Source organism: Gambusia affinis, linkage group LG03 (assembly GCF_019740435.1).
Source record: "Gambusia affinis linkage group LG03, SWU_Gaff_1.0, whole genome shotgun sequence".
NCBI classification, from domain to species: Eukaryota; Metazoa; Chordata; class Actinopteri; order Cyprinodontiformes; family Poeciliidae; genus Gambusia; species Gambusia affinis.
Genome location: NC_057870.1, coordinates 30817843 through 30830467, shown reverse-complemented (window position 1 = coordinate 30830467; position 12625 = coordinate 30817843). Strand labels below are relative to the sequence as shown.

General features: G+C 37.2%; 1 protein-coding gene across 1 annotated transcript; it reads right to left on the bottom strand.

Annotated features, from left to right (window-relative positions):
- Window positions 1-6682: 6682 nt before the first annotated feature.
- Window positions 6683-9405, bottom strand: LOC122828519 (natterin-3-like). Its single transcript, XM_044112137.1, has 3 exons — window positions 9360-9405; window positions 8634-8772; window positions 6683-8019 (listed from the first exon to the last, which is right to left on the bottom strand). The coding sequence occupies exons 2-3, from the start codon at window positions 8770-8772 to the stop codon at window positions 6923-6925; spliced, it is 1236 nt and encodes a 411-aa protein (XP_043968072.1). The 5' UTR covers window positions 9360-9405; the 3' UTR covers window positions 6683-6922.
- Window positions 9406-12625: the final 3220 nt, after the last annotated feature.

The following is a 12625-nucleotide window of genomic DNA, read 5'->3' as shown; positions in this document are numbered from 1 at the left end:
AAAGCATGATTATTTTTAATTACACTGTTAGCCTTTGCTGTATTTTCTACAGCTAAATACCGCAAAATGCCCAGTAAAACTAACATAAAACATCTTTACAATTAGTTACTGTAATTTGCATTGCATTATGGGTAAAGGACATAGTATTACAGTAACTTACTGTATGTTTTGAAGTTGCAGTATTTTACTGTTTACACATTGCAGTAGTGGTACTGTATTTATAATGTCTTGCACTGTTAGCCTTTACTGTATTTTTTACAGCTAAATACCACAAAATGCCCAGTAAAACTAACATAAAACATCTTTACAATTAGTTACTGTAATTTGCATTGCATTATGGGTATAGTACATAGTATTACATTAAATTACTGTATGTTTTGAAGTTGCCGTAATTTACTGTTTACACATTGCAGTAGTGGTACTGCACTTATAATGTCTTTGCGCTGGCCATGTAAGAATTCTATTTGATTTCCAACGGTCATCATAGATGTTTCATCGTGGTTCCCTGTTTCTGTATTTTTACTCCTTTAGTGGTTAACATATTTTAAGGCAGAAAGAGAGCGTGTACTTTTATTTTTTTCACATCCTAGCTAACATTAATATGCAGTTTATCTAGCTACGTCATCAAGGGTGGCTTCGCTTCCAACGTTTTTCTGATGACGTTTGTTTTAAACTCCGAAGCTTTTTCCGTCCAAGTGCAAGTGCAGCTCTGTCGCTGTGGGCTCACACTGCTTCAGCTCTTCGCAATACAGGTAAAAAAAACACTTCTTAGAAAACTGTTTGAAGCCAAAACCTAATTTGGAAATGTATATTTTAGATGGAGCTAACGTAACTTATAGCATCATGCTATAATGCTATAACTTAGCATGAGGTGAAAGATAGAAAAATATTAATTTGTTATTTTTTGAGCTGGTTCTGAATTAACGTTAGCTAAGGTGCTAATTTTACCGAAGGTTTTATCTTGACTTTTGCCGCTAAATCTTCCTCGAACGACTAGCTTTGGGTTGAGATAAGCTCAGTGCTGAGTGTCTGTTAGCATTGTTGTTACATCCTTTGTCGAACAATATAACGTTAATTGATAATTGATCCCCCTTTTTTAAAAAAATAACTAATAACTAATTATCTAATAACTGTTCATTTGTTTAAACCATGACCTTGCAAATGTTAAGAGTGCAGATTAGCTAGGTCAACAAGGATGAATTCTAACTTGTTCTTTTTTTTCTTTTTGTCAGATGACTTTTTTTTAACTCCCAAGCTTTTTCCCTCCAAGTGGCTGTGCAGTTCTGTTCTGCTGAGTGCTAACATAGTTTCAACTCTTGAAAAGACAAGACAACAGGTAAAAAGACAGCTCTTCAAACATATTTGAAGCCACAAAATAGTCTGGAAATGTAGAGGAGCAGCTAACCTAATCTATAACGTTGAGCTTGCTACAGCTAGTTAGCCTGCTAAAGTACCATTACATCTCCAACATAGTGTATAAGAGTCTGTAAATGAGGACAAAGGTGGAAAACATTCAAGTGGTTTCTGTTATTTTTTGAGTTGGTTCAGCCACAGTGGCAGGTGGACAAAAAAGTTAATTTCCAACCCTGGTTACATATAAGGACTGTTCACCTGTTTAAACCATGCTCTTGCAAATTTAAAGTTAAGTCAGTACTAACAGGTGCAACTATGTACAGGTGTAAATTCTGCAGCATTTGTACTTCAGAATTTAGAGAATTTTGTACTCATGTGAAGAAACATCAACACACAGCTAATTATCGGTTTCGTTGTGGAATAGAGCAATGTCCTACTTCCGTCAGAGAAAAAGAAAACATTTCAAAGAAAAAGACTCAATCTTCATCTTGGTTGATGTAATTTTATATCGACTCTTAACTTAAAACGCACATCTTAAATCAGAATTGTTCAATTAATTTGTTAAAGGGATCAATTCACCCAAATTATAAACATTTTGTTAACCCATATTGTACTTAGCCATTCAGATACTGTATTTGTGGAATGTAATGCTTTCAAAAATCCGTTTAGCCTCACAAACTGTCATTCACATCCGCTGTTTCTGAGTGGTAACAGGATGTAGGGGTAAAGTCTAGTCTAGTCTCCGGGGTGAGGTTCTCAAAAACCTGTTATAATCTGGGTCAACCGGCCCTTTAAATATAAATTACTACCAGTAATTCATATTTAAGAGTTTTCCTTTTATGTTTCAAAGGTATCTTCCACCAAGTTGTCTGTTGAGATGGAAATGACTTTACCTACTACACCAAGGGTAATCATGCTTGGTAAGAGGAATATTTTCTATCACTATAATTTTTTTGTAGCAATGTATGTAATAGTTATGGTAGTCTGTACTTTTACTCACTAGCATTAGCCTGACAAGGGTTTGTCTATTTTAGGAAATAGCTTGATGTCTGCAACCTGGTGGATGGTCAGTATGGAGAAGGTATTTTTCGAACCTGAGCAACTATATGACTTTGCCAGTGTCCTTGCTGTCTTTTTTGGGTCATATTATGACTTCAATCTGGAGTATCAGGAGTCAGCATCCACCACGCTGGAGATGATACAACTGTAAGTACTCTACACCAAGCCATTTATGAATAAAATTTAATTTTGACTGATGATGAAGAACCATAGCTGATTGCTGTATTGTATGTCTTCATTTTAAAAAATACAATAAATATATTTTATTTCTGTTAAAAGATTCTTTGTGAGGATCAATCCAGATGTTGATACCAAATGCACAGCCAAAGTCAGTACAAGCCGCAAGACGGGAAGTCAAGAGGAAAGTAGTCGGTGTCAACTCCCGGATCAACACCTTCCTCAAACGACTCGCTGAATTTGAATAGATGACTTCCAACTAGGTAAGCATTTTACCAAATGTTTATTATTTTATTGTCTTTTCCTCCTATCTTGCATGTTCTGACTTTACTTTAGGCTTTTTAATATGATTTTAATGATTATTTATAAATGGCATGTGATTCCTACACAATAGCCCTTTAGAGTAGCCTGCATCTTTTCTGTGTCCGTGGTAAAAAGTGGATGTCGCTGCATCTCTTACTAAATCACAGAAATGTATAAATGTGTAGTCGTTTAATTGAGGTGTTTTTTTTTATATTATGCAGTTTTCAGTTTATTAGGCACACCTTTGCAGTAATCCGTCAGCACCAACAAAATGACTAAAAAGATTGTTATGACATGTTGTATTTCATCGTCTCCTTGGGGACATTTGCAGGTCTCAATACAGTACGCAATCGTTTGAATTAGTGAAGACTGACTGACTGCTTTTGCCATAAACAATCCAAAAACCTGAAGTGAAGCCAGTCCTGCTCATTCTTTATGCAGCTTCTATTATCACTTCAGTGTAATTGATTTTTTTTTTAAAGAAATTATCAACTTAATGCTGCTTTATGCCAATGATTTTATGCATTTGGACATTGTCACTTCAGTTTAATTTGTCAGCCTTCCTGTTGATTTGAAAATGTAGATAACTTCCTGACCATCTCATGACCTCCCACATCGTCTGTCTTATTCTTTACAGTTCAGCTTCCACAAGATGGATCTCACTGATTTTGTTTGACGAATGGAATAAAAGTTCTTCTGATGTAGGAAATGCATCTGATATAACAATATTTATTGATATGAATGTCTACCATACAGTACATTATCACACTTGCACTGTTTTTGTGATGTATTGTGTAACAGAGCACATTTAAGCTACTGTTAACTGCTTTCTGACAATGCAGCCTCTGCTGGTTTTTTAAATGAAGTATATTCTATATATTTTTTAAAAGTCAGTCTTTAATAGTTTATGGCTGGTACTTGATGCACACATGTTCATGTTGCTACATACATGTGCCATAAAAAATATTGACATGACCTGTAGTGTGTTCTATGGTTTTGTTTTATAGCACATTATATTGTAATGTGACATTGTTTTTTATGACATTGTGAATATATAAATGGATTTTATGTCAACAAATCTGCTGAAAATAAATACCTGTTTTTATTCACAGTACTTGGACTAAAATTTCTTTTATGAAATTTTTTGGTTTATGGTAAAATATTCTTGTATTAAAAAATGTAAACTTTAATTTACAGTAAAACTGACATTATGTTGTGAAACAAGTTTACAGTAGACCAGCTTTACTATAAAATACATTTACAGTTTTATGCTATAAACTACATTTACAGTAAAGCAGTTATAACTGCAAAGCACACTCACAGTAAAAATTAACTGTGAAATATCATAACAGTAAAGGTACTGTAGAATGGTGATCACAGTAACTTACTGGTAACAGTGTTGCCAGTAAGGTACTGTAAAATTACAATAAAAAGTCTAACAGTGTATCATGCTTCCTGTTAATCCAATTTATTTTTATAATTCCAATTTGCAGAGTTATATGGTCAATGGAAACCCAGATACTGAGAATAAAATCTTCATGTGACTTTCTAAATAAAGTAAGTAAATATCTGATTGAAATTGTAAATCCTCTAATATGATAAATATAACTTTATTTTTCTTTAGTTTTTGTTTTGCGGGTCAGTTGGTCCAGCTGGACTCTACATGAGGTTAACATCTTCAGATTCCATATTACAGTAATTATTGTTGCTCTCGTAGATTTTCTTTTTTTCAGTAAGTGAGTTTCCCACTCGGCTGTAAACAGGATTCTGTCTGAATGTTCAGATGTAAACAGGATTCTGTCTGAATGATGTAAACAGGATTCTGTCTGAATGATGTAAACGGGATTCTGTCTGAATGCTGTAAACAGGATTCGGTCTGAGTCAAAGCAGGCCAGATGGTTGAGGTCACACAGCTCGTTTTGCTGCTCTTTTCTCACGCCTCGTCTTTTCACACATGCAGATGCAAACACACCCTTTACATAGAGTAGATGCAGAAATGTCAATTTTTTTAACCTCGCTGTTGTTTTCCCGTCTTCATCGCAGATCGAGACCAGACTGAAGAGTTTCAATGAATCCAGGTTCTGGATGCAGTATTCACCTTCCTTTCCCCTGCTGCTGCATGCTGCCCCAGAATGTCACCCTAAAATGCCAGATCAGCTTCTTCCTGTAAGCAGAAAACATTTGAGCTTGTCTGGAAGTTATTGCTGTTTAGGGAACCGAATCCTTTCAGACGTCTTGTGGTTGAAACAAGTCCTGAAAACTCTGCAAATAAAAAAGTACAAAATAAATTAAATGAATACACAAAATAACTTTAGCTGTTAAAGTTATTATTTAGTTAGTCAGGTAATGAAAGATGAAAACTAAATCCTGCTTTCTTACTGGTTCTGTCAATCTTTAGAAGCAACAACTGACATCAAGCGATCATTTACGTCTCTGTAGACGAACGTTGTTCCACAATAGTTTTAATTCAGCCACATTGGAGCATTTTACCAGCATAAAAGAGCTGATTAATTTTCTGCCACAGCATCTCAATCAGATTGAAGCCCGGACTTTGACTAGGCCACTCCATATAATTTGTTTATCTTTATTTTTAACTATTAAAGGTGGACTTGCTGGTGTACTTCAGACTGTTGTCCTGTTTTATAGTTCAAGTGTATTTGAGGTTAAGGTCACAAGCCGGTGTAAAGCAGCCCCATATCATCATGCTGCCACCACCATGTTTGAGTGAAGCTGTGCTGCAGCTGTTGCTTGCAGTAAACGATGCTGTTAAAATGGTGCCTCCATGTTTTCAGGTGTTTCGCTGGACAGGTCAAGAGAAAAATGATGGATGATGAAACAAAAACTTTACCTGAGTGACGACAGAAGTGATTCAGTCTCACCAGCTGCTGTAGTTTATATAGAGCTCCAGAGAACCCAGCTTTTATTTTGATAGTCCACTTCCTCTTCTTGGCAAGCTAATTTGCATTATAGCTAAATATTTAACTCAGACCAAAATCTGTAGTTAACAAACTAAATATTTAGCTACCAAGGCCTCCTTAGCTAAATATGTAGCTTGTTAGCATATTTAGCTGTGCAAAATATGTAGTAAGCTACACATTTAGCTTGCAAATATAAATAAATAGTTATGCCCAAATAAAATATTTGAAGCTCTCGATTTACCAGTCGATCTACGTTCCCACCCTCATCTATGGTCATGAGCTTTGGGTCATGACCGAAAGAACCAGATCACGGATACAAGCGGCCGAAATGGGTTTTCTCTGTAGGGTGTCTGGGCTCTCCCTTGGAGAGAGAAGCTCAGTCATCCAGGAGGGACTCAGAGTAGAGCCACTGCTCCTTCACATCGAGAGGGGCCAGTTGAGGAACATCTGGTCAGGATGCCTCCTGGACGCCTCCCTGGTGAGGAGTTCATGTCCCACCAGGAGGAGGGAAAACCCAGGACACTCTGGAGGGACGATGTCTCTCTGCCGGCCTGGGAACGCCTTGGGATTCCTGGGAACGCCTTGGGATTCCTGGAGGATCTGGAAAAAGAGACTGGAGAGGGAAGACTGGACCTCCCTACTGAAGCTGCTGACCCCACGAACCGACCAGGATAAGAGGAAGAAGATGGATGGATGGATGGATGGATGGATGGATGGATGGATGGACGGATGGATGGATGGATGTTTGTAAACAAAAGGTTAGTAAATATGTAGTGTCTACACTAAATATTTAGGTTGTGAAGTAAGTGTTTAGTTTGGAACGCTGACTTCTACAGTTGGATGAATAACATGGTGAAAATACTTTGAAAAATTTATTTTTTATCCCATTTTTTTCTCTACGGCAGGCTAACTAGACCAAACTAATGTTTTACAGTGTAACTTAACTTACAGTTCCCAGACCAGATTTGACCTCATCTTTAGGACTTGGTACGTCCAAGACTTTAATTCAAAGACACTGATAACATGGTGATATTGTGAATCCTTTATTTAATTAAACTTTGTCTTAGAAGGTAGGTAAATGTAGAGAGACATGTTTTTGTTTTATTTCATAATCAGCCTGATCTCTGCTTCGGGGAGCAGGGCGGTGCGTCCGTCACCGGCTGACACCTCTCCACCACAGCGCTGATCTCGCCAACGCTCACATCGTCGTAGCTGCCGCTGATGGAGGTCCAGTGGGTTTCTCCGTTGTGGTTGGTCCTGCTCAGCCTGGCTGTGAACGGGATGTTCGCCGTCATCTTCCGGCCGTCCATCCTCACAGCACAGGAGTGGTTGGGTGGGACCGTCAGCACCACGGACACCGTGTGACTGATGGACTCCACCGTGGCGGTGCCCTCTGAGAAGGTCACAGTCTGCTCCTTGGTGAAGTCCACGTTCCCCGGGGCCAGGATCGGCACTTTGGCCGTCATGGTGGACACGGAGCCGTTCCGGGTCTCCCTGCCGATGTTCCAGGTCTTCCTAACCGTGGTGGTCTTCTCCAGTGTTACGGTCTTCTCCACGTCTTGGCACCCCAGGTTGGTGACCTTGGTGAGCTTCAGGGCTTCTGGCGGATGGTGGAACAGCTCCATCCGGTCGACGGCGTACTCCACGTGGGAGATGTGCTGGCTGTAGAGGTCTCGGTTGATGACAAGCACCTGGTACTTCTTATACCAGTACTCATCGCCCTCCCAGGGCAGGAAGAACGCCTCGTGTCTTGTCACAATTTTGCCGAGTCCGTACTTGTTTTTACCCACAAAGATGTCTGAGTTGGGGCAGGTTCTAATGGAGTACTGAGGAACCGAACCGTATGAATCTTCAACCCACATCAGGAACTCAAAGTGGTCCACGTTGACCAGCACCTCGAACTTGGAGGATGCGTACTCTTTGTCAGCGAAGGGGTACTGGCAGGAACTTCCTTTGCTGGGACTGTAGAAACCGGCCTCACAGTTGACTTTGCACACATAGTCGGTCCGCTCAGTGTAACCGTTAAAGATCCCAACAGCGCCATCTGGGAGGGATCCACTCCACGCCACCCACTTCAGGTTGACATGTTCGCTAAACATGGGTAAGGAGTGGGAGGTCTTCTTGGTTCCAAACATCTCTCCTATCTTTGGAAGGTTGCTGACTCTTCGGGACGGGATCACGTTTTCAAAGGATGGGTTCAGCCATAACTCTGGGAAAAAAGATGAAAGATGTAGGAAGTGGTCACACTTGGTAACTTGGGTGTTCAGATAAGAAAATATGAAGAAAGTAAATTCAAAGTCAGATTTTAAAGTTTTGGATGAAAAAAAGAAAGTTGAGTATAGAAAAAAATCTTCTGTTCCGTAAAAAGTCGCTGTTTTATATTTTTCTTAGATTTATTCCACATCACAATTTGTCCAACTCCTTGATAAATTTTGGTTTTAGTGTTACTTCCTCATTCATATTAAAACGGGGTCAGTTTATATGTTTTTTTGGCCTTTATACCGCACAGATCAGGACTTTAGTCTGGACTAGAGGTTGTTAAACCGGGTCTGACTTTAGTGGCATTCAAAGTTTTGACACTCAAACAAAATATTACTGATCACAAAAATCACTTTAAAAAGTTTATGCTGAATCTAAGATCCTTTGAGGAGTTTGTGTTTTGCAGATTTGAGAATTCAGCTGCTTTGAATTTGTCCAGATACCAAACATGCTGCAAAGTAAAAATACACCTAAAAGCAATTTTTTTCCCAAAATGGTGCTCAACTAAATGTAATTGAGTAAATTAAGCTGGCTGCCACCCAATAAATGATGACATCAACTCACTGCTTGGTTTTTCTTTGGTGCCCTGCAGCAGCGGGTCGGACTGCAGCAGCGGGTCGGACTGCAGCAGCGGGTCGGACTGCAGCGCCGGACTGCAGAGCTGCAGAACTGCCAGGACAACAGCGGGGACACGGCTCCTCATCTGGATACAAATTGCATTAAAAACAGGATTTGTTTCTGAAAACACCCCAGGCTGCACAGCAAGACAAATAAACGCAGGGAAATATTGCAGCTCCACCCATCAGCCTGCAGAGGGCAGTAAAGTCACTTAAATTAAAGGGCTGAAACTTTTTCCGTCTCTGTGCTGCAGATTTGTCTTAAAAACAAACTAATGTTTTCATCTCTTAAACATAAAACCATGTTATAAACATTCAATGTAAATTTCATTAAAATAATGAAAATTAATGCAAATAAACACAGTTCTGAAGACATAAACTGGAGAGTAAAAATATGTCACATTTGTCCTACAGAGGTAAAGAAATTAACTCCTTTTTATTCAACTAATGGACAAAAAGTGAATTAATTTACACAGATTACAGCCAAAGAGGCCTGATTAACAATCTGACGCCGGTCCATGTAATCAGACTGTCCAAGAACATAACTGTTGAAGACTTAGTGAAACAGTATATAAAATAGATCATAATTAGCTAATTATATTGATTTGTTTTGTCATTAGAAGAAATCAGAGCAGAATGTTTATGATTTATATGTGAGAGTTTTTATTTTTACCTTGACAGCGTCCAGCTGCAGTGACTCTCGCTGCTGTTGGTGCTGAGTTTTAAAACCTCCCTGCAGACTAATTGCCCCAATAAACCCGACGGCCGCTGGCGGCTGCTTTAAATGTGCTTTTTAAAATATGTTTTAATCAGAGTCTAAACTGAAAATAAATTCATGTGAAAATGGTTTAAATTGAAAGTGATCGTTTTCCTGCTGCTTTAAAAATGGAAGTTAGGTCAACTATAATAAAGTGTTTTTGTTTTAATCCAAATGTGAAGATTTATCACATTGATTGAACAAGAGACAAGTTGAAATATTTTTAAATGTCTTTATGTATCTCATTAATCTTGTGTTCTATAATTTAAACCACAAAATAATTTCACATTATGCCTAGTTTAACAAAAACACATTTCACTATTATCTCAACTCAGATTATCAAGTTAATAACTACCTATTTTAAGTTACAAGAATTATAATTCTTGATTCAGTTTGTATGAATAAAATTCTCATAATTAATTTTATTAGACATTTATTAAACATTCTGCTCAGACATTTTTCAAAATGTCTGAACAAATTAATACAAATTGAAGGAATTTGTATTAATTTAAGGATCCTGCAGTCTTTATTGGTTAAGCACAGGAATGAAATATTTGGTATCAGATCTGATTTAGGAAACATGAATGTGACCAAAACACCAGTTAAATGACCATTTTAAATTAATTAGTTTAAAGAAATATTAACAAAGTTGTGCACACATTCCTAATGGAAATGAAGCTAATATTCCTCTAATATTGAAAAAACACAATTTCAGTTTTGCCGTTAAATACAAAACAAAATGAAAATCACACGTGGATAAGTTTATTCATGCGACGGGTCACTAACACATCATCCTCCAACCACTTCCTGTCGTCTCCTTCATAGTTTCTGCCTGTAGTAACATGCTGTTGTTGAACATGTGATTTGTGGGATGTCAAAAAGTGTTTCCGTTGCAGTTTTACAAAATGCATTGCTGTTTTTGATATGGCCGGAAAACACCTCATCCTCACTTTTTATCAAAAAACTTTTTTGTTTTTTTTTTCCTGCCGTGTTTCCATGAAGTGAATTTTTATTCAAAACATTAAATTTTGCAGTTCTGCTGTCCTCAATCTGAAGCCAGAACTTTTTTCCTGCTGCTGCTGATAACGTCTCCGGTTTTACTGGCCTCTTCTCAGAAAACCCTCCTCATCAGTGCATCTGCCTTGACTTCACATTGAGTCCAGGTTGGCAGAGGACAGCATGACGTCCAGAGGTTTCTGATGACAAGACAGAGATACAGAACTGGGAGCAGCTGATTAAATGTCCTGTGGCAGCAGGTCATTGATTAAAGCAGACATGCTGCGAAACGCTGCCAGCTGACGTGGATAAAAGAGAAGAAGAAGCTTCAGACGGTCGTTGGTGATCTGAGATCGACCTTGACTCATTATCAGCCCAGAGGGGGAACAAAGGTCAACAGGTCAAAGGGTTTCAGAAAAACTTTTTCACTCAGATAATTCATCAAAGTTATGACTCTCTGGCGGTTCATTGATTACATATCAGGAACTGAACAAATCCTAAAACAATAAACAGTTAATGACACGGTTTATTTTGTTTTTGTGGCAGAAAAATAACATTTTTTATCTATTTTACCATTTTATAAATTGAAAAAGCCCTACCTATAGTAAAAGGAATGGAAATGATTGGATAAGTCCATTTCTGAGAAACCAGATCTCATTTTAAAATATTCATTTAATTCATTTTTTACACTTATTACTTTTAAGAGATATTTTGACCTAAAAGCATTGGAAAAACTGCTTTCTTCAGCTTTTTGTGAAGAATTTCGACTCATTCCACTGAAATGTTTTAATTCAGGAAGGTTTACTGTCATAAGTATCTGTATCTGAATTAGATTCAAGTCCAGACTTTGACTAGGCCACTCCAAATGTTTGTGACGCCTGCAGATTTGGATTTTGTTCTTTTGTGACCAATGAGCTTTTGGGGTAAGTTTGGTTTTAAAATAACTTTCTGACCCGTTCCAGACTCATTTATTCAAATAACTTTGTTTTTCTACTGTTTGTTTTTAATGATATGTTGTTGTTTTTTAGATCTTTCAGTCATCAGAGAAGTTCTGTTTAAATGATTAATTATATCTGCAGGATATTTACCATTTCCCAGATGTCCAGGTCTTCTTACTCCTAATGAATTAAATCATCACTTTAAAACTGCTTTTTGAATTGAACATTATTCTTTTGCCAATGTAAGAGCCAGTTAATGGGGAGTTCATATAGAATAATTTAGATTAAAAATGTATAAATATGCTTAATTTACTTTTAAGAAATTCATGATGAGTATATTTTCTAGAATGTATAACTTAGTTAATACAATAAGATGCTTTTATTGTGAAAAGTAATTTTGGCTTCCACTACATAATGCGTAACATTAATATTGCCCGTATGCACGTTTGAGTTCAGATTGCAGTTGAATACGGTGGAAGCAGCACAATTTTTTGACCGATCTGTACCGAGCCTTTCATATTTTCTGTAAGTGTACTTTTTTGAGTTCTTTAAGTAAACATCATAAAAGAAGACTTGGTTTCAGTCGAGTGATTCAAATATTGGTTGTTAGACAAACTGCAAAGGTGGTACAACAAACTTTTGGGACGCAGAGTGCCACTACAGCCAATATTAAAATTAGTTTGATGAGCTGAAACATTTATTATGTGACAAAAAGCAAAAACAAAATAAATTTAAAAGGGGCAAACAGTTATTCATTGCACTGAAGTGGAAAGTTATAAAATGATTTATGACATTTGGTGCATAAATTATAAATTTTCAGGTCTTTCTTTGTCTCTGTGATTCTCCAAAGTAATAATAATAAAAAAGGATAAATGTAAGATTTTGTTGGGGAAACTATAAAAGCTCAAACATTAAATTGATTTCGGACCTTAAAAGTCATTTTCAGAAACCAACCCACACAAGATTCACGTTTTTATTCAGCCAAACGACGACATGAACTCATCTGGGTTTTCACTGTGATTCATGACATTTAGAGACACATTGAATAAAGTATTTTTTGCTCTAGTTTCTAGGGAAATATTTCAGTACAATTGAAATAAGTCAAAACTAACTTAAAAGTAACTTTCTAGCAAGTTATAGGACCTTGTTTTGTAATCAATAAACAAAAAGTTCTAGTTTCACTGGCAGACTGTGACTATTTCAATAATAACATTGGTTTTGTCTTATTCCAATTTTATTATTCACTAG

Coding starts and splice junctions, on each gene's coding strand:
- LOC122828519 (XM_044112137.1), bottom strand. CDS start 8,772: ATGAGGAGCCGTGTCCCCGCTGTTGTCCTGGCAGTTCTGCAGCTCTGC. Junction 8,020..8,633: donor CACCAAAGAAAAACCAAGCA/GTGAGTTGATGT, acceptor CTTTTTTCCCAG/AGTTATGGCTGAACCCATCC.